At 42.2% G+C, this 22,859-nt stretch overlaps 1 protein-coding gene across 4 annotated transcripts in view; it reads left to right on the top strand.

Moving 5' to 3' along the window:
* The window catches only part of MANBA (mannosidase beta), a 131,392-nt gene extending 121,832 nt beyond the window's left edge, over positions 1-9,560 (top strand). For 3 of the 4 annotated variants that reach the window (XM_063722634.1, XM_063722631.1, XM_054553193.2), the window contains 4 exons: positions 1,197-1,341; positions 5,044-5,186; positions 6,008-6,265; positions 8,772-9,560. In XM_063722634.1, coding sequence (XP_063578704.1) covers positions 1,197-1,341; positions 5,044-5,186; positions 6,008-6,265; positions 8,772-8,996 — 771 coding nt within the window. In that variant the 3' untranslated portion in view covers positions 8,997-9,560. 4 annotated transcript variants of the gene reach the window in all.
* The last annotated feature ends 13,299 nt before the right edge of the window (positions 9,561-22,859 follow it).

The raw sequence follows: 22,859 nt of genomic DNA, 5'->3' as shown, positions 1-22,859 counted from the left end.
GTCTTTCTGTGATTCTTTGATGAAGGACTGTCTTCTACACAAGCTGATAAGCTCCATATGGTGGGCTGTATCATTTGTTTCTGGGAGGGGTGCCCACCATTCTCAGTATGTAATATATCCTGCAGGTTCTTATTAAATATTTATTGACTGACCACAATTTCTTCTTGCTTCCATTCTGGAATTTGATGGCTGTGACTCATGTAAGTCATAACCTCATCTATGACTTCCTTACTGGTCAGCCTTCCTCTATCTAAAGGTTCTACCTTTATCTTTGCTTTTTTGCTTTTATGGGAAAGCATCTCGGCTTAGTCTTTTGGTGGCCATATGCACCATTCTTTTTCTTCCTCTGTGAAAACCCCAGCCCTACTCTAAGGCCTTCTTGTTCTCTGAAATCCTTGTTGCTCTGACCATCTCTGAGTTCTCCTCAGTGGCCCATTCATGAGCCCCTCCTCAGCACAACTCCAGGCTAAGAGCATGTGATTCATATGTGTCGGTAACAGCAGCAATAAAAGAGACTGATTTTTCCATGACGGTGTCAGTAATCAAGGGTCCTGTGTGAAGTTCTTTAGTGTCTCTTAAACAAGAACTAAATTCATTTGTCTCATTGCTGCAATTTGCCATCTGTTCTGCTACAACGAAGGAATTGCATTCATGAGAAATCTTACATTACCAAAAATCATGACATCAAAACAATTGTTTGACTAGAAAAAATAATTAGGGATTGGATAATATCAGACTCATAATAACAATGTTATTTTTCTTATATAATTTTTTCTAGTAAAAGTTTTTCTTAAAAAATAGCTATGAAGGTATTAGCAAAATTTATCAATGAAAATAATCTAGTTTTGGACTATATATAGCTTTTGCTCTGGAATAGTAGTCTTTGTTTTTCTTTATGGCCTACACTATCATTAGCAGAGAACCTTTTACGCCATCCTATTTCCATTGTCACCATAATGAAACACCAAGTCTACCAGACAAACCCACTGTTATAGACAACAGCTTCTCTCATGCTAAGGGGCTAGCTACAGATCTAGTATAATGTATTCCTAATACTAATTAAATTCCCTAATTTATCCAAATTTCTCCAAAAAAAAAAAAAAAACCCAAAACAAAACTAAACCCTGTATTTTTCTCAGATCTAGGCAGTCTACATCAAACAATAACACCTGTGTATGAATGTTTTCCTGAATCAGGTGATGCAGGCCCAGTGTGTCAAAACAGAAACTGAATTCTACCGCCGCAGTCGCAGCGAGATAGTGGATCAGCAAGGGCACACGATGGGGGCACTTTATTGGCAGTTGAATGACATCTGGCAAGCTCCTTCCTGGGCTTCTCTTGGTAAGTGTTTCAGCGTTCTTTGTGTGAGTGAGAGAAAGCAACACTGTGGGGAGAGGGACTGAGAAAGCACAGAGCTGGAGGGGTCAGATTAGCCGAGGCAGAACTATGACCAAGAGGTCATTCTTTAAAAAGCCCGCCTAGGAACTACAGCCACCCAACTCACCTTAGTAGCCTTTCCATGAGCCTTAGGGTCAACCTAATTATGAGTTCCGTGCTGTGCAAAGTTGCAACAGCAGGCTAAGCATGGGATAGATTCCTATATAAAAGTCTCAGCCATGTGTCTTGTTATTACTGCATAGAATTTTGAATTTATTTAAGAGGACATTCCGGGGCTAAAGAAGCATGAACTTAAGCATCCCTTCTTCTGTGTTGGAGAATTCAATCAGGTAGAAGTTTGGCCCGGTTATATGTTAAAGTTTCCCTTTCTCTGATTCACCTTTAAGGACAAATAAAGATGTCCTTTAAGGACATAATGAAGATGTCTCTTAAGGCCATCTTTATTATGCCCTATTTAGCTCTTGGGGAAAAGCTAGTAGAGGCAGAATCCCGAATGGGAAAGGTGACCAGTTGAAACAGTTCAACTAGCAACAGGTGAGATGACTGGCATGGAACCTGCAGTTTGAATTATCCCATCTATTCTGGTACATTAAAAAAAATTAAGGAATAATAGTCTTTGCCCTTCACTAGAGGTAACTTGAAACAAAGTTCAGTTAATAATGTAAAGAATAGTTTGGGGTCAAAACTGAGGCAAGGTCACAAAGTAGAAAGGTTGGGTGAGGTTCTTTTTGTTTTTTTTTGAGACAGAGTCTTGTTCTTTCACCCAGGCTAGAGTGCAGGGGTGAGGCTCTTAAACTGGCTGTGAATGCAGATCAAAAGAAATTCATTCCAAACATGTTTTCATTAGTGCCAGATGGATGACTCTTACAGAGAATTGGATTTCTAATCAAATTTCTCTGACCAAACTCTTTATCAGCACCAACCAGATAAGAGATCATTGAATGAAAATCAGGGGTAGAATTGGGGGGAAAATCCTTCTGGCATGCTGGAAAGGTAGACAAAGAGATACTGTTCAGAGACTCTTGGATACTGATCCTGCTTTCTGTCTGTGGATGAGGTTGTGGACTTCTGAAACTGAGTTTGATTCGGGAAATGGGAGAGCCCAATTTTTGTAAATATTCCTTTAGGTGATTCCATGTAGATTATTCCTGAGTTCCTCAGGAAGAGTAGATCTGTGGGAAAAAAAAAACACTCAAACTCGAAGTGCTTTTTTGTTTTGTTTTGTTTTTTTGTTGAGATGGTCTCACTCTGTTGCCCAGGCTGGAGTGCAATGGTGCAATCATGGCTCACTGTAGCCTCCACCCCACAGGCTCAAGCCTTCCTCCCACCTCAACCTCCTGAGTACCTGGGTCTATAGCTGCACACCACCATGCCTGGCTCATTTTTGTATTTTTTTTCTGGAGACAGGGTTTTGCCATGTTGCCCAGGCTTGGTCCTGAACACCTGGTCTGAAGCAGTCTACCCTCCTCAGCTTCCCAAAGTGTTGGGATTACAGGCGTGAGCCACCGCACCTGGCGTCAAAGTGCTTTGTTAATTCCCTCACTCCACGACAACAATCCACACAGAAGACTTCTGTGACCAAATATATGGGAAACTTCCCCCACACACCAAGCAAGCAATCACTTCTGCAGTGGACACCATGGAAGTGCCCTCCACTTTAAGTCTGACACTATCTACCTGCAGATTGCATCAGATTCCATAGGTTGAGAACTCGGTTCCACAAAGCTGCCTTCCCCCTTTAGACAGCAGTCGCAAGTCTGGGCCTCTAGAACTTCTGACTGACCAGCTTCAAGCTGGGGTTCCCATGACCCCCTCTTTGGGTTTAATTTGCTGGAATGGCTCACAGAACTCAAGGAAACATTCTGACTGCTGTATTACAAAGGATGTTTTAAAAGACACAAATAAACAGCCGTATGAAGAGATATATGGGGTGAAGTCTGGAAGAGTCCTGACTGCAGGAAATTTATCCCTGTGAGGCTGGGGTGTGCCACCCTCCAGGCTTATGGATGAGTACTTGTTCCTCTTTCTGTCAGCCTTCACGTGGTCAGCTATGTGGAAGTTCTTTGAACTCTGTCCTCTTGGGCATTATAGGGAGACTTCATTGGACAGCCATGATTGATAACCATTAGAAATGTGATTGGACAAAGTGAGTATGATCTAATACCATTAGACTGAGCGGAGAAACACAGCAAGGCCTGTCCATTCAGCTTCTTGGCCTCTCTGTGAAGCATTTCCTCCTCCAGGGTATGAGGCAGGACACCTTCTGAATGAGTGTCTTATGACCCACAATCAGATTAGAGTTCTGCCTTGGGCTGGTGAAAGGAGGGAAGGAGATCAGAGAGATAGATTCTGTTTTCTGAGGCCTGCTTTTGAGTCCTAAAGCATCTCAACATTATAACAAGAGTCTGTAACAAGGGCTATGGTAGTTGTGAGCTAGGAACATGTATTAGACTGTTCTCATGCTGCTGATAAAGACATACCTGAGACTGGTAATTTGTAAAGAAAAAGAGGTTTAATGGACTCACAGTTCCACATGGCTGGGAAGACCTCACAATCATGGCAGAAGACGAAGGAAGAGCAAAGGGACTTCTTACATGGCAGTGGGTAAGAGAGGACTTGTGCAGGAAACTCCTTCTTTATAAAACCATCAGATCTCGTGAGACTTACTCACTATCACAAGAACAGCATAGGAAAGACCTGCCCCCATGGTTCAGTTACCTCCTACCAGGTCCCTCCTACAACACATGGGAATTGTGGGAGCTACAATTCAAGATGAGATTTGGGTAGGGACACAGCCAAACCACATCTAACTGTAGAAGAAAAATTATATATATATAATAATATTACAGTAGGAAAACCCAAGTACCAGAGCTTGGCTGTTTTCTAAACCCTGACAGGATCCTGCCTGCCTGAGGAGGATCACCAGCTCCTTGTACTTATTAGACAAAAAGGTTATCCGAGAGAAGCTGTGACAAGTTTTCTATATCTGCTTCTGCTCTGGGGGCCTCACAGCCCCATGTTGATTGGCTCAATAAATCTACTGCTTATAGTGCGTGCGGTAGGGGAGGTATTTGTTATCTCTTATCACCCAAAATGGTTATACATTAAAGCAATCAATAGCTACCTAGAATCTATAAGTTATTATATACAGTCATGCACCATATAACATTTCAGTCAACAACACAGTTCATATATGATGGTGGTCCCATAAGATTATAATACTGTATTTTCACTGTCCCATTTCTATGATTAGAATTACCTACAGTATTCAGCACAGCAATATGCTGTACAGGTTAGTAGCCTGGAGCAACAGGCTATACCATATAGTCTAGGTGTGTAGTAGCTATACCATCTTGGTTTGTTTAAGTATACTCTATGAACACACAATGATGAAATTGCCTAACAGCATGGTTCGTTAATGCCTGCCCTGGTTTGTTAGTGCCTGCCCAGATGTTGTGAGGGTGACATGACATAATGTCCAGAGTGCTCAGAGTGCTTCACAAACATGGGTGCCCTCCACTGTTGACTCTCCCTCACATGCTCACTCCCTTAGAACCCTGATGAGCCACACACAGCTGGGCCATTGGACAACGCCTCTCTGACTACTTGACCTTGCCGTCTCCTGACGCTCTTGATTATTTTCAGAGTACGGAGGAAAGTGGAAAATGCTTCATTACTTTGCTCAGAATTTCTTTGCTCCACTGTTGCCAGTAGGCTTTGAGAATGAAAACACGTTCTATATCTATGGTGTGTCAGATCTTCACTCGGATTATTTGATGACACTCACTGTAAGTTACTTGGATTGTTTTCTAAGATCGAAGGAGACTTTTAGATGATTTCTTTAGTTGTTTGGTTACATTCTTTTGGGAAAATAAAAGAGAAATTAATTTAGAGTCAGAATACATATATTCAGTCTACAACCCTGCCATTTATGATGTGACCATAAGCAAAACCCTTCACATCTTGTTGATTCAATTTCCTCCTCAGTAAAATGATACCAGTCTCTCTTCTTACAGGATTTCTATGAGTAGCAAATAGAATAACTAGATGAAAGCAAATCACATATGCTGTAGAGTGCCCCTTAAATGCAAGGTTATTTATAATTATGAGAGGCTGGAAATAGTCCAAACTTTATAAAAAGAAATGGTTAAAAATGGCATGTTGTAGTGAAAATCAGTAAAACTATTCAGAATGGGCAGGTGGAAAGCAAATTTGTTTTAAAAAACAAATTTAAGTAAAAAGAAAGGCTAGAAACTCAAAGTCTTAGGTGGCTACAGTTTGGAGGACACTAATAACACTGAAAATAGGTCACATTTACAGAAAAATTACAACGCACCAGGTACTGTGCCTTCCATGGATTATTTTTTAAATTCTCACAACAGCCTGCGACATTACTGCTGTTATTTTCATTCTACATATGAAGAAATGAAGACTGAGAAGTTAACTTAGTCACATAGCTAGTATTTTGCAGGACTGGGATTAAAACTCAGGTTTCATAGTCTCTTAACCATTTCTGCTAACCTGACTTTCAGCAATAATTACTACTGTTGTTCCTTAAAAACATAGCAACCAAGAATGCCTGTTTTTATTCTGTTTTATTTCTCCCCAGGTGAGAGTCCATACATGGAGCTCCCTGGAGCCCGTGTGCTCTCGTGTGACTGAACATTTTGTGATGAAAGGAGGAGAGGCTGTCTGCCTTTATGAGGAGCCAGTGTCTGAATTGCTGAGGAGATGTGGGAATTGCACACGGGAAAGCTGTGTGGTTTCCTTTTACCTTTCAGCTGACCATGAACTCCTGAGCCCGACCAACTACCACTTCCTGTCCTCACTGAAGGAGGCCGTGGGGCTCTGCAAGGCGCAGATCACTGTAAGCACAGGTCATGGCGGAGGGCAGGGGACTGTGTCCTTTTGGGGTTCTCCTGCTCTTGGGCCAGCTCCTTGCATCCTGAGATTTGCATGTGTCCCCCTTGGTGCTGAGTTTACCTGAGGCCTGGGGGAAGATTGGCCTCTTCCCACTAAAAGCAAACACCAAATGATTTCTATTTCGAATCCAGGATTTGTCAGAGTTGCTGGCGACCACCACTCATTTTTCCCATCACCCTTCCTTAGTGGGCAGGTGCAGTGATGGGAGAGGAGGCTCGAGTCATCACCACTGCCTGCATGTCCACTAGGTTCCAGGCTGTGTTCTAGGTGCTTCACTGCATAGTCTCTGACTTTCACCACAGCTCCAGGCATTATCATCTGCATTTTATAAGTTTGGAAGCCAGTTTAGGAGGTTAAGTGATGAGCTCGAGGTCCTGTAGCTGGGAAGCATTGGAGCCCAGCTGACGCAGTCTAATTTTAAGTAGAGTCTATTAATATTCACTCTAGTCTCTTTGATTTATTGCTTCAAAGTAGCTCAATCACCAAATCTTTTTATAATTGCCAAGATATAAAAATGGGATGATCAGGATATGTTGTTATAAAAATTGTGCAGCTGGAGAATTCGGAATTTGTCTAGTAGGTTGAAAACCTTTCCTTCCTTCTCCCCTACACATAGCAGTTGGAAATATATGTACGTATATATGTTTTTAATTTTGTTATCTTATCTTCTGGACACTCAGGAAATATCTTTCTAGAAAGTTACATTCTCTGTTTTTTAGAAAATTTTAAATTTGTTTTACACTTTTACTTCATGGAAAGGGATTTTCTACATTTAATTTAGAAATAATCATATAAAAACACCTAATTCTTGTGTTTTATTTGAAAGAGGCCTAACAATTGAAAACCTACCTTCTTTCTATAGTCACATAATAAAATCCAAGTTATCTGTAACAACTAATAGAGAGCAGAAGAAAATGACAGTCTTACATATATTTTTTTCCAACAAAGGGAAAAAAAAACACTATGTACTGGATGAATTTGCAGTCTCTAAACTTATGATTTTGAAAACAAAATTTTTTTCTTTCCTGAGTTAGGCCTTTATTACCTTGAGGTGGGTAATTGGGGTGGGAGAAAAGCAGGGCTCTTTCTTTGTTCTACCTCATTTTGATTTCAGTGAGACTTGTCCTTCTTAAAGAGATAAAATGATAGTAATAATAATGTTAGTTAACGTTTAATTCAGGGTTCATATAGACTAGGTATTTGGCTTCTTTTCTCAAGGGAGATGCCAGAAACTTGTTCTCCCTGTCTCCCTGAAGCCAGGGTGCAAGCTTGAATCCCAGGCTCTGCAGTCAGACATACAGAGAGGAGATTTCCAATCCAAAGAAGATAATCAGCATAAGCATGGCACCAGCATTTCTTTCGGCCTTGGTCTCGGAGCAGCAGAAGCTGATGCTACCCTGGCAGCTTCTTGGGCAGGCTGGCATGAACCGCATGAACCTTGTTCATGTGGCTGCTTTAGGACCTTCACTGGAACAGCTGGGCGGTGTGATCTGGGAATTTGCCATCCAAATTCAAGCCTGAGTCTCCGATCCTGAAGAGCTACCTGATACACTTTATTAAGCTTCTTTTCTGCTTCTATCAATATAGGTTTTCTTGTGTATAATTCAGAACCCTGAATGATAACATATTACATAAATATGTAAGGCTAAATTATATATAGTGAAAATGGCCCTTTGAAATTCTTTATGTCACACATAACATATAATGTAAGACTGAGATGTTGCATGACAAATGCACAGATTAAGAAACCAGGTTGCACTCAGCTCCGTGATCACACTAAGAGAGGTTTGTAAACCCTCCCACTCTGGGGAGCAGCGCATCCTCACTCTAGGCATATGCTATTCGGCTACTTAAGAGGAATGGAGCCGACACGATTTAAATTTCACTCTCTCTTTTTGCTGCTATTTTGTGGAATTCACACATGTAAAAAAAATGCTAATAATGTGACTTTACTTAACTATGCAATAAAAGAGAGAAGCTCTAATGGTAGAGCTTTTGTAAATTTCTGGCAGTGGACTTTCTAGATTGCTGGATCTTTTCAGAAGACTCGAATGTAAGCTCCACAGTTGGGCTCTGTAGCTAGGTCCAGATATATCCTTAGAAAGTCATTAAAACCACCCAGGCTGTATATAAAAATGTTGCCCTCTTGATGATACTCTGAGAAAAACTGTAAACGATGTAAAGCTTTGAGTTTCTTGTGAAATATTCTCCTTAATGATCGGAGATGATGTATTTCCTTGATTTGTGATTATAATTTGGTAACTTTCCATAGCCTATAGTCATTTTCCATGTATTGTTATGTGTTTGAAACTGCACTTTAGCAGTTGTAGAACCAAAGTTGTGGGAAATGGACTCCTTATTAAGCCCACATAAATGTTTACAGGAACTGTATACAGACTATATAACTCTTCCCTCATCCTTCACTTCATTCATTTTTTTTTCTTTTTCAGGCCATCATCTCTCAGCAAGATGACATATTTGTTTTTGACCTGGAGACCACAGCTGTCGCTCCCTTTGTTTGGTTGGATGTAGGAAGCATCCCAGGGAGATTTAGTGACAATGGTTTCCTCATGACTGAGAAGACACGAACTATATTATTTTACCCTTGGGAGCCCACAAGCAAGAATGAATTGGAGCAATCTTTTCATGTGACCTCCTTAACAGATATTTACTGAAGGAATCTAGGTTGTATTTTCAGTGGACAATGGGAATAAAGCATTTCTAAAGCACCGACTGGAGAGGAAGGCAACAGAGACAAGGAGAGAAGCCGAGAGACATGTCTGCGTGGTGCCACGCATCTGAGCGATTGCTCTGTGAAGAGTTGTACACTGAACACTTTCAGGGGAGGCTGTTTACCCAGGCAATGTCCTCAAACAAGCCTGTGCTGGGGTGTCCTGGAATCTGGGCCAGGACTGTGTTTTTAGCCCTTCACCTCTCAGCTTTAGCAGGACATGAACCAGTTATAACAAGATGGCCCTGCAGCTGGTTACAAGAATGTGACATGGCAGGATCTATGGAACCAAATGGAAGGTTTTGTGGTGATGTAGGTCTTTCACAGTTAGCTTTGGGGAATACTGAATACTTAAATAAAGTGCTTTGTTATCATTTCAGAGGGAATGGCGTTTGAAATGTTACAACAGAGATTTCTTGGTGGTAGCTATTTGGGTAAAGGTATATGGGTATTTTTCTGTACGTGTGAAATTATATAAAAATAAAAGTTACATAAATTACATTGACAACTTGATATTTCATCTGTGGCTTATTTAACCATTCTATAAATATTCAATTTTGCCCAATACTGTGCTGGACCCTAATTTCCATTTAGTTCTCGTTATTATTCTGCTTGGTAAACTGGGAGAGTTTGAAGAATCTATACTAAGACACGTGAAAGGTTTTCTCTGGAAACAGTCACGTAATTGGTTATAGAATGGACCAGCAAAGAGTGTTTGGCTTTAAAACTAAGATATTATTAGTGGTTTTGGTTTTAAAAATGAGAAGCATTATGTTCAGTGACTCTAAAAGTAACTACAGACAATCCAGTCTTCTTCAGTATCTAAGAGTATCCTCATTTTATATGTTCACACACACACACACACACACACACACACACACACACACAAAGCCTTATCGAGGGGATAAGGGGACTTAGGGCTGGAACTCCGTAGAGTCTTACTTGATAAATATTATATCATGTTCTTATGACTATTGTAAATCCTGTTTTAGCAAAGCATTGCTGCGAGGCAGGGAGGACTGCTCTTCTTGACACCTGTGCATGTTGTGCCAGGGGCCCTGAGAAGGGGCTTTCAAGCTGATGGGCCAGAGTTTACTTTGCAGTTCGCCCTTACTAGTTCTATAACCTTAATCAAGTTATTTAACTTCCTGTGCTCAGTTTTCTTGTGGCTAAATGGGAGTGGTAACACCCACCTTGTAAGTTTGTTTTGAAGAATAAATAAAATAATTTAGCTCAAGGGCTGGGCCCCAGATTGGCACATAGTGACGCTCTGTAACGGAAGCATCATCCTGGGCCTGAGCTTGGTGTCCTGGAGAGGGTGAGGCTTCCAGCCACAGTCTCTAGATTCAAATCCAGGTACTGAAGCTTCTGACTGTGTGTCCTTGGGCAACAATTCAACCTTTTGAACTGCAGTTTCCACCTCTGTAAAATGGAGCTAATGATCCCTCACCTTCAAAGGTAGTTGTGAGGACTTAACAAATAGGGTCTGGAACAAATTAAAATGCTAAGTAAATGGTGATTGTACTTTTTAACATCACATTCATTATCACCCAGTTAGTACAGAAAGCAATAGTAAAAATGAAGTGAAGAGAGGCAAATGGTAAGTTCTTACATCAAATTCTTTCTGAAAATAACCAGAAAAGAATAATTTGTAAGGGAAGAATAAATTAAAGGACATAAATATATGCTGACAACAACTTCTAAAAGAAAAGAAATGGGCCGTATACATATTATTCCTATTAAGGAATAATAATAGCCAAAACATTCTCCCACAGTTCTTGTGTGGCAGCACAGTTAGTCATTTTTCTGTTTTCATAGATTTATCTTGCCATGCAGGAATACAGTCTGATGCACTTACTCTTGACTTTGAGTTTCTGATAGGGTTTTTCTGTTAGTGATTGTATTTGTCCATTCTTGCATTGCTGTACCTGAGACTGGGTAATTTATAAGGAAAAGAGGTTTAATTGGCTCACAGTTCTGCAGGTTGTACAGGAAGCATTGCACCGGGCATCTGCTTGGCTTTTGATGAAGCCTTAGAAAGTTTACAATCAGGGCAGAAGGCGAAGCAGGGACAAGCATGTCATATGGCGAAAACAGGAGCAAGCGAGAGAGAGTGGATGGGAGGTGCCACACACTTTTAAACCACCAGATCGCCTGTGAACTCAGAGCAAGAGCTCATTTATCACCAAGGGGATCCGTGCCTATGATCCAGACACCTTCCACCAGGCCCCGCTTTCAACATTGGAGATTACGTTTCAACATGACATTCGGATGGGGACATATATCTAAACCATATCCTTAGTTGTGTGAACAATAGGATAAAAAGACCAGAACCAGGTCCTACTGTCATATGCTCTTGCAAAGCACATTCCAGAGAGAGTGGGATGAACAGAGGTCAGTTCCCAGGATTATATCTTCCCATTTCAGAACAGAGAGAACAATAAAAATCATAATTTTCTCATTCACGTTCACGATAACTCTTCTTATTCTCTTTTTTTCCTTACTTCACTTTTCATTGTGAGACATTTTCACACCATGAGAAGTCACCTGGAAAATAAATAGAAAGATTTTGTTCTCTGTTGGAATGAAGGTGAACTGGAGTGCAGGAGAAATAAAGATATGTTTCCCTAACATTCCTAAAGTGACAAAGACCTGAGATAGAAAGAATATTCTCTTGGGCTACCTCTGGCTCTCAGATATGAAACTTATTCCCCAGCTTGGTAAGATTTAGGGAGAAAAGCAGGTAGGCATTATCTGTGTGGGAAATTCAAAGCATTTGAAAACATCCCCAGAGTCTGCCTTGACTGAATCCAATCTTATTAATTCAATAAGCACATGCAATTAAAAGGGTTATGCAGAAAAGACAGTAATATTTTCAAGCGAATGAGAGAATTCTTGTTTTCTAATTGATTTATCAGAGGCATGAACCAGAGTAGCATACAAAACCTTAAAATCACTGGCAAAACCGGTGTTGTCTTAAGACATGTTTGTATTCTGCCCCTAGATGCTGTTTAACTTAAGGATTTATTCATTCATTTATCAAGCATGTATTGCAGACCACTCTGGGCAGGCATTGTCCTTGTCACTGGGGGCATGGCATTGAAAAAGGCAGACAAGTCCTAGTTCTCATGGATCATTAAGCCAGCGAACGAGGCAATTCCAGCTGGTGATAAGTCCTTAAGGTTAATGTGATGGCGACAGGGGAGCAACATTAGATAAGGCACCAACTTGTTCAATACTTTAGGGAAGCTTCTTGGAAAGTATATGGTAAAAAATAAGTGGAAAAATTTCAGTTGAGAAATGAGTCTTTAAAGACCTTCATTGTAATTAATACATAAGGAAAGAAAAGCACAAAATCAGCTGGTTATGTAGTTGGGGCTCTGAGCCTGTGATCTACAAGCTGGGGGTGAACTAACCTGCCAAGACATCTTTAAGTCCTTGTATGGGGCCAAACAGTGAATGAGCTTAGCAAAGATAAGAGCAATGCATCACTGTTTCATGTTTTATAAATAGCTCTCCTTATTTCTGTAGACACGGGTTACTGAATCTTGCCATGAAAGAAAAGTTTGCTTAACCCCTTAGGTTGGTCTCTGTCTTTAAACAAGATTTATTGAGCTCCCCTGTGTGCCACATCATGCTATGCAGTGACCAAGTACACATGATTATAGTAACACCTAAGTTACCTACAACTCTCAGGAAATGAGACCTTCTGGCTCACGAAAATTTCTGTTTGAGAACTAGCACTCATCCCTGCCTCATAATTTAGGTGGGAACAACCCCCTTGTTCTGATTCTGTTCCTGTTACTTTTTGTTGGTTTTGTAAAATTTACTGGTCCACTGCCAGTAGTTGGAGCAGACAGTGTTGGCTGGCCACCTCACAGCCAGATCTTCCTCCTGTCTGCTAATAGAGGTGGCCATGTCCAGCCTCAGAGACTGAATCATAATTTGTTATTCTAATCCTAGTCTCCATTGCCAGTGACTGATGTAGGGTTAGGCCCATGACACATTTCAAGAATGAATCATAAGTTGATGTCTAATGTGGGGTTTCTGGGGGAAGGTTTCCCTGCCTGATAAGAGATAGACCTGAGGCAAAACCCTCTGCTGTTGGGTAAAATTGAGAAGCTATTTGAGGGCCTGACACTTGGAGCTGCTGCTGCCTTTTTTTGGTGATCTTAAAGAAACATTTTTGACAGGGGGTGTCAGAGATGTTTAGCTGCTAAATTAACCCTGCAACCATCTAACTTTGGTCTTATTATAATGTGGTAAAAAATAAAGGCTTAATTGTTTAATCTTGTAGTCAGGTGTTCTGATTTTACAACCCAAAGCATCCTAATTGATACAGCAGTTAAAGGTGTGGGCATTGAAATCAGACTTACTTGTGTTTCAGTCCCAGGTCCACCAGTAGCAGGCTGTTCTTCATTGGGTACAGGCTACTGAGTCTTTCTGTGCCTTAGTTTCTTTAAACATGGGAATAATAACAGTATCTGCTTCATAGGTTAATTGTGAGGTATAAAGGAGATAATGCACAGATTATTGATAGCACATGCTAACTATCCAGCAAATGTGAGCTATTACAATCATCATTGCCTCTGTGTGAAGCCATCAGAACAAACCTAGGCAGGTGGGCAGAACTGAACGTGTGCAGGCATTGGGTGGTGGCTGTGAACAGCATCAGCCAGCAGAGCTGGGGGTGTTGGAGGCAGCAGTGAGCCTGGGAGAGGAGCAGGTAGGACCTGGATTCTCCCCGCACCCTGCCTTGTCACCCTGAAGATTTAGGTCGTATTTGGCCAGCAGGTCATGGTCTAGACTGTCTTTTAAAAAGTTGAATTACCTGCTAACATTTAAAAAGGGAAAGATTCCATGTAAAATATAGATGTATCTATCTCTGATCTTCTTATAATGGTATTTTTTAAAGCCCTTATTTGTTTGACCCACTTATAGTCAGGCATTCTCATTTTATAATTAAAAGCATCCTCGTGGATAAAGGCATGGGTCTTTGAGGTCAAACATATCTGGGCCTTGGAGAGGGCAGTGTGGGCACCTGGGTGTCCTATTAGCTGGGGGATGCATCACCTACTTCCTTGTGCTGGGATGCTGCAGTGGCAGTGGTGCCTCTAGTGAGGAAGGCTGTTGGGGACATAATTTGCCAAAGTGGACTGGGAGCGGTGGCTCACGCCTGTAATCCCTACACTTTGGGAAGCCGAGGCGGGTGGATCATCAGGTCAGGAGATCGAGACCATCCTGGCTAACAGGGTGAAACCTCGTCTCTACTAAAAATACAAAAAATTAGCTGGGCGTGGTGGCGGACTCCTGTAGTCCCAGCTACTCAGGAGGCTGAGGCAGGAGAATGGCCTGAACCTGGGAGGCAGAGCTTGCAGTGAGCCGAGATCGCGTCACTGCACTCCAGCCTGGGCTACAAAGCGAGACTCCATCTCAAAAAAAAAAAAAATTGCCAAAGTGGGTGAAGGAAGAGCCCCTGCTCTTTTACAATGAGCTCTCAAGCCAAAGTGGGTGACTGGCATGCTTCTCTACCCATATTTTTGGTATTGGAATGAAAAGATTTTTAACTAGTCAACTTACAAACATGAATGAGATTTTGCCTTGTCAAAGATCCAAATTGTGTGTGCATGCACGTGCGTGTGTAAGTGTGAAGACTGCATGTGGTGCGAGGGCTATGGGCTCATGCTCTGAAACTGAACCTCCCAGTACTGGCCCTGGACTAGTCACTTAACCTCTAAGCCTCAGTTTCCTTATGTTGAAGTTGAGATTAATGGTAATAACTATCTCACAGTGTTCCTGTGAAGATTAAATAAAGATATAAATGTAGTAAATGCAATAAATGTTGGTTCATCAATATCATTCCTCAAAGGATAAGGCTGGTGGTGGCTGAAGCGTTCAGGCCTAAGAATCTTTCATTCCGCTTGCCAAAAGGAAAGAGCAACTTAAGCCTTCTGTACTAAGGGAAAATAATCATCAGGCTTCATGACCTGAGTTGAAGGAGAAAAATCCAGGCAGAAAGCTGAAGAAATTTCTAATTCCTTTTTTTGGTAAGGTTTTTCCAATTTTACAGAAGCAATAAAATAAAATAAAAAATAAAACAGACTAGCAATAGGCAAGCCAGCTGTTGGATGATTGTGCAAAGTTCTGCTTCTTCCAGCAGAGGCCTCTTGTGCTCAGGAAATGAGGCTGGTGGTGGGTGGAAGGGACTGCCCTGGGCCAGGGTGCTGGCTTCCTGGAGGCTTCCCCAGAGTACAGGGCGTCTGCTGCCTTCAGCGAGGGGAGGGGAGCCTAAGGAAACACTTGCAGGGCTGCTCCCCAAACCCCTCACCTTCTGGGCTTCAGGGAGCTGGATGCCAGTGCCCCAGAGGAATGCATGAATGTGAAACTGCCTTAAAGAAGGAAATAAAGAGAAAGAAAAGAAGGGAGGGATGAAGGGGGAAAGAGGTGGGAGAAAGAGAAAAAGAAAGGGAAAGAGAAGAGTTGAGAGAAAGAGACTAGGAGAGAAAGAGAAAGGAAAAAGGAAGGGAGAGAAGAAGAATGAGAGAGAAAAGGAAAGAAATGGTGAGAGAGACAGAGAAAGGAAGAGAGAGGGAGAAAAGAGAGAGAAAGTGGGGGGAGAGAGAAAAGAAGGGAGAGAAAGGAAGACAGAATGAGAAAAGGAAAGGAAAGGAGAGAGAAGAGATAGAGACAGGGAGAGAGAAAGGGAGAAAGAGGAAGGAGGGAGGTGAGGAGGAAGGGAGGAAGGAGAAAGAAGGAACTCAAAGGGTGGCTCTGAGTTCTGGTTTCTTCCCTGGCTCCGGGGCTAATAAAGGCTGAGCACCAGCATAGCTGGATCACAAGGTTCAGATCCACAGAGCAAATTTGTCCACTTTCTGCCTGCCTTTTGGTTACAGACAGGTCCCAGACTTAACAATGGTTCGACTTACGATTTCATGACTTTTTGACTTTATGATGTGTTTATCAAGGTATTAAGTGCACTTTCGACTTATAATGGGTTTATCAGGACATAACCCCATTGTAAGTGGAGGAGCATGTGTATTTCATTTCCATCCACTGTTGCTACCTTGGCAAAAGTGTGGCATATAAATGCTTTTTAATTCAAATTTACTTACTATGGATCTATGAAAACTTGGCACCAAGCCTCCTGAATAGCTGATTGACAGAGGAGAAGTCAGATGAGCTATTTAAAGGCTCAGTAACAAAACAATCAGGAAAGGACCAAAACTGTGAGCTATGGGCATGATTTGGGGAAAGGAATTACATTCTGCTGGTGGAGGGACCAAAATGGTCCTTGGCCCACATGCTGTGTGCATATGTTGCTCATCATTCAAGATGTGCATTTGGCTAGGCAGTAAAGGAAAGCGGGGCCAAATGGTGGCTCTGACCTTCCCAGATCAAAACTGGGATGGAGAAGAATGCTAAGGACTGCTTGCATCAATCAGGCCTGAGAGGTTCGCTCATCTGTGAGCATACATGCACTTCCTGAGCATATATGGTCTCCATCTATTGGGGAGGTAAAATTTCCCCTGCTGCTGTGGTCGCTGGCAGCAATGGTGGAGGGGCAGGGGCTTCAGGACCTAAAGGAAGAGAACAAGAATGTTGCTTTTTGGCAGCCCTGCTCCTATAGCAGGACCTGTCTGTGGGATTACGATGGGTCTTTACAAGGATGTCATTTCTGATCCCTTTGGCCTCCCTAGTCCAGGCTTTGCTTCAGCTGGGAGGCAGGATTCTGCATTAATGTGAATGGCCCATGGATAGCTTTTTGGGGGTCCTGGCTTGAATTGTTGAGGGAAGGTGAAGGGACACAAAGAAATGGCAGAAAGAGGCAAGTGGTGGAGAAAAAAAGCTTCTGAGGGCCCTAAAGCAAAAGGAGTGGGGCTGGAAGGAGTGGGTAGGAGGAAGAAAGTCAGCATGGACTCAAGGTCTCTTCCTGGGCCTGTTCTTGGGGACCGGTGCCAAGCATCATGTGTGCTGGAGCTGAGTTCATTTGTTGAGGGAATGCTGGCTTCCTGCTGTTTGGTCACCCTCGGATAATACTTCAGATCCCCCTGTTGGCAAGCTTCTTCCCTTTCGTGGGCATGACCCACCCCTTCAAAGCAGTTGTGTGTTCCGTGACGCACTGCTGCAGTGTGAAGCCAAGGAGCACGGTATGGGGATTGAAGACTGAGTCCCGGCCCAGCCCTTGCTCTTTACATTAGACCAGGGGCCTTCCAGCACATCAACAACTCTGTCCTGTGGAGAATGGCAGGAATTAAAACCCCTCCCTGTTCACCTCTCAGGCTGCTATGACAGTCAGTACTTGACAATATTTTCTAAATGAAAATATTTACATTTAAAGGTTTTTATTTTTGTGAATTTTTTTCAAATTTACAGAAAAAAATTATTTCAAAAGACTAAGGGAACATTTGCATTTGAATAAGGTGATAAAAAGGGATGCTGAAAATGAAAAAAAAAAAAAAACCCACAACATGAAGTTTTTCATTCAATTTTTTAAAGCCAAAAAATAAGTTGTGTATTATTGCTTTAGGAAAAGGAAAAAAGGAACTGCGAAACAGTTTTGAAATGAAGAAAATATCGATCTCTTTTCGCCAGGGAACAGACCTAATAACCTGGTTGTCTGCTACTGGGCATCGACTTACAGCCTTCCCTGATCTGATGTGCCCCCAACATAGTCCTCAGGGTTCCATCTCACTATCTTCATCACCAGCTCTGCTTCCTGGATCCCAAGAATGAATCCTGGGATAAAAAGTTTCGAGAATTTCTGTTTCATCTGCTATCCTTCTGGCCTGAAGAGAATATTATTTCCACAAGAACCAATTTCTGCTCCTTTCCAATTTATCTGAGAAAATGGGAGCCAAGGTCTTTCCAACTCTCTGCAGATCACAACCAAGATAAACTTGCTTGTCCCTTTCTTTTGGGTAGGATCTTAAAGGGCCAGGGCCTCTTGAACGCTAACTGTGGTGTCTACAAGCCCAGGACTTCTTGTGCAGTGTTTAAGGAACTATGGAGCATAGAGGTTGGAGAGCAGAGATCTCTGTGAATCAGTGCGACGGCAACAAGATGTCGCTGCTGTAACTCTTCCCCAGCCTACCTGCCCTCATATCCTTGATCATCTCTGAGGATTTCCTTAAGAAAAACTGTGACTTTGTGCTTACAATGCAATCTTCATGCTTAATCCTAGGAAATGATTTTGCCTTTAGTGATGGCCATTTACCATGATTGCAGGTGACTTTCAGAGTGAATATCTGCATACAAGGTGCAACTAGAAAGAATGTTATGGCCCAGCCTCCCTCAGTGAAGGGATTATTACCTGTGCCAAAGACTGTGACCTGTTCCAAAATCAACAGCTCTCTTACTGGTAACAGAAGTAGACCACCCTCCTATCTTCACTGCTCTTAGTGTGACCAAGGGACTGAAGTTTTTCTCCAGCACAACATGAGAGGAGGTGACACATTCAAAACTCCCTCACATACTTCTCTCAACATTTTTCTCCTGGCTGACTGGGGCTATCACCCCTAGCAAGACCTTAGGAGCCAAGTGTTGGAGGAAGAATGACTGTCAGCCTGGATCCCTGCATGGCTAAGTGGAAGACAGACACTACTCACCCCTCACCCTGCTGCAGTGTTGTTACTGGAGTCAAGTGATCCTGCAGTCATGCCTCTCATGTGTCTCAGTTTCCCCATGACCACCCATTGTAGTGCCTGGCAAGCAACAGATGCCCAAGAAATCTTGATTGAATACATCTCTTTATTCTTTGAAGACTCTTGTGATAGTTCAATGAAATAATCACTTTGGAAAGAGATATCAACGTGGAAAAGCTAGTTGACAGAAGTAAGATGATGCTATCTCAACGCCATCCTCCCTTTCATCTTAAGAAGCTTGAACAACTTGTGGAACTATTCATTTGTCCAGGGTAACAGAAAAAGGCTATTGTGGACATAATGAAATCCATAGTAATTGAAGGAGATCCATTTAATTTCAAGCCTCTCCTCAGTGTCTCCCCCAATTCCAAAACGAAACGACAAACCTGGAAAACCAATGGACAGGAACTTGTAGTCTCTAGGATTGGTATTTACATGAAGCAGCCAGCCACAGTGAGGCCAATGGAGAAGAGACACTCTCACTTTGTCGGCGTTCACAAAAAGATAAAAACTTGGATAGTTTAGGAAGGTGATCTTTAAGATCTTAACCAACCCCAAGTTCTGTGATCTTCAGGAAAATAAACAGAATTTTAGATTCATCCTCTTTTGACTCCTGTGCCTCCCATGTCCATTCCCAGGGGAAGCACAAGTCAGAAACAGAATTTCCCCCAAAAGCACAAAATAGGAGGCTGAAAGAAATGCAATAACTTCTAGTCAATGAATAATTCATATTTAAGCATCCTTGCCTCTTATTAGGGGGAAAATCAAGTCTCCAAGCAATATGTCCTCTTAGTTATACTTTGGGTTCATTTTGCATTTTGGTTGGGTACATGACGACTCCATCATCTTTGTACAGGACTGTATGCATTTTTCTTTCTCTTTTAAATAAAGCACGTTTTTGTCAAAGGACTGCAAACCTCACTAAAGAACAGCCTTTGGAATCAGACGGGCCTGCATTTGAATCTGGGGTGAGTTATTTAATAACTTCAGATCATTCATTTCCTTATTAGAAACTGGGGTTAAATATATACTTAATAGGGGTGTCTTGAGAATTATAGTTAGAAATTATTAATCCAAAAGGGCTGGCATGTAATAAATGCTCCATGCTGGCTGGATCTTTCCCCTCCTCCTTTTTTCCTGCTAAAATGTACAAAGTCCAGTTTGTGCAGCTGCATTCCATGGTGGTGACCTGGACTGTCTGTGCCACATTCAGCTACTTCAGAAGACGCAGGTAGGTAAATGAGCAGCAGCAGGGCTTCGTTCTGCTGAAAAGAAAGACTGCTGATCCTGAAAAAGTCTGGGTTATGCCTGCAGAGTATAGAAACCTCAAAAATGACTGAAGTTCTGAGGAAGCTATTTTTAAATGGCCTCCTGCTGTGACACAAGCTTTCTGGGAAGGTTTATTTCAGGCCCATTATAGCTTTCCACCTGATCTCCTGCATTCCTTTTGGTTTATCTCCATCTGCTGGTACAATATGAAAGATACTTTCACAGAGACCCAGACAGCACTGGTGGCCTTGCTGTTGCAGCACCACACAGAGGTGCAGGCCAGCACTGAGATCTGGGAGGAAGAAGAGTAAGTTTTTGGGACAGAAGAGAAATGGGGCTTCTTATGAAAGAAGGGGAATGTGATTTTTCTATCTTGGCGTGAGTTGCTTAGTTGTTCCTCAAGTCAGCTTCACTTCAAGTGAACTTCTGGTAGGTGAGCTGTCAAGTTGGAAGCCTGGAGCATGGTGACAATCCACTCCACACTTAAGGCTTAAAACCTCAACCATTATTTAATTTGCTCACGAATCTGCAATGTGGGCAGGGCTCTGCAGAACAGCTTGTCTCTATTCTGGGCAGCATCAGCTGAGGCAGTTTGAGGGCTAGATGGGGTGACTCAATGGCTGAGGGCTGGAATCTTCTGAAAGCTTCACTCCCTTACACATCTCTTGGTTGATGCTGGCATCAGCCGGGACCTCAGTAAGTCTGTGGACTGAACACCTGCACTTGGTTCCTCCATGTGGCCACTTGGCTCCCTCAGAACACAATGACCAGCTTCTAAGACAGAGGGCACAGCACGATGGGGGCAAAAGTTGTATTCCATTTTATGACTTAACCTTGGAAGTCACTTAGCATCTCCTCCATCCTTGTCACTTTTGCTTAGATTCTCAGAGAAGGAACCCAGGCCCCTCCCCTCAGTGTGAGGAGTGTCAGCCTCATGTTGTAGGACAGGAGGCTTTGTAGTGGCCAGCTGGAAAACAATGATCTGCCACAGAAAGGAATCCGCAGAGGTGTGGAGGCGTGGGCTGCTTGTTGGAAAATTAAGAATTAAGCAAAGTCAGAGCTGTATTTTTTCACTTTACAGAAACTTCACTTTACAGTGGGGCTGGGTAGGGGTGGAGAAATGGCAATGTAATAGAAAACATAAGTAGGATTCTCCTTGAGATTCTATTTATTTGGGAGATGCTGTAAAATGAAGAACCTAAACTGCTTTTATACCAGTGAAAAGTTTTGCTTAGAAAAGCCTTCCCTATATCAAGATTATTTATCAATGACGTCTAGTACTTCTAATATTTTTATGGCTTAATTTTTGATATATTTGGAAATTATTTTGATGAAAAGAGGGAGGCAGGTGTTCAGATGGATTGTTTTCAAGTGATTAGCCAGTTGGGACCTCTGTTTATTGAGTGATATGGTTTGGCTGTGTCCCCACTCAAATCTCATCTTGAATTATAGCTTCCACAATTCCCACGTGTTGTGGGAGGGACCTGGTGGGAGATAATTGAATCATGAGGGCAGTTTCCTCCATACTGTTCTCGTGGTAGTAAGTCTCATGAGAGCTGATGGTTTTGTAAGGGGAAACCCCTTTCGCTTGTCTCTCATTTTCCTTTTGCCTGATGCCATGTAAGATGTGTCTTTCACCTTCCGCCGTGATTGTGAGGCCTCCCCAAACACGTGGAATTGTGAGTCTATTGAAACTCTTTTTCTTTATAAATTACCCAGGAATTGTGAGTCTATTGAACCTCTTTTTCTTTATAAATTACCCAGTCTCGGGTGTCTTTATCTGCATTTATCAGACTAATACATTGAGTAATCATCTTTTTCTCATTGATTTGAAATTTTACTGTATCATATACTAAATTCTTATATATTTTGGAGCCTACTTCTGGACTCAAATTATTTTTATCTGCCTTCTCATCAAGATAATATCCCATCATGAGCTCTGGAGCTAGACAGAGCTGGGTGTACACTCAGAAGCAGCTTAGCTATGGTCTACTTTAAGCCTCAATTTCCTTCTTTATAAGGGGTTGTTTTTTAAGGTTAATGGCTCAATGTGTTGCGCAAAATTGTTCTGCATGGTTCCAAGCACCTTGTGCAGGCAAGGTTCTTGGGGAGACTGACTCTGAGTTGGAAATTTATGTGTTAAATGTTTTTCTGGAGTGCCTTCAAGATCAACAGCTATGGAAGGTTGAGAGAGTAAGCAGGATGGGCAGAGGGAGAAGTTGAGTGCAGTGCAGCCTCAGCCACTCTAATGGGAACCCTGAAGCTTCAACAGCCCTTCAGTGTTGTCCCCGGTTGGACAGGCTTATTCATATGCCCACATTGATCAATGTTGCATGGGTGCCATTGTGGAAATGGATGTGGCCTAGGAAGACACGGCTCCCAGCAGCAGAGGCATTCCATGAGGAAGCTGACAGCTAGCGTGCACTACCAGCAGACCAGTCCTTTGTCAAAGGGGAATCCTGGGTGTGCATCACAATGTCGACAATAGCACCTCGCTCAAAAACTTTAATTTTTTTTCCTCTTCCGTATTCCCAACTCTTTCAGAAGCAGTTCAACAAAGCTTCATGCTGGAAGGCTACTAGTCCAGGGCCCTCTGGTATATGGAAATCTTAATACTTTATCACAGAGGTGTGGAGAAGACATTGAAGAGGTGTACCATTGCATGAGATGGAGGAAAGTGAGGTGGCACAATCTAAATAAGATGAGCTGGGTAAGGATTAGACAAATCCAAAGCTTTCATCTTAGGTTAAAACACTTTCCTTTTGATAATTATTTGTTCATTTCTAGATTAAAAAATTGACTCTAATAGGCAATGTGAATGTGATAACCAGGCTATGGAATGATCCCACGATTATAAGGAAGCATCTTAGAAAAGTATCTGCACAGATCAAACAAGG

The sequence above is a fragment of the Pongo abelii genome, chromosome 3 (assembly GCF_028885655.2).
Source record: "Pongo abelii isolate AG06213 chromosome 3, NHGRI_mPonAbe1-v2.0_pri, whole genome shotgun sequence".
In the NCBI taxonomy this organism is placed as follows: domain Eukaryota; kingdom Metazoa; phylum Chordata; class Mammalia; order Primates; family Hominidae; genus Pongo; species Pongo abelii.
The sequence above is the reverse complement of the archived record's forward strand: the minus strand, read 5'-3'. Positions and strand labels throughout refer to the sequence as shown.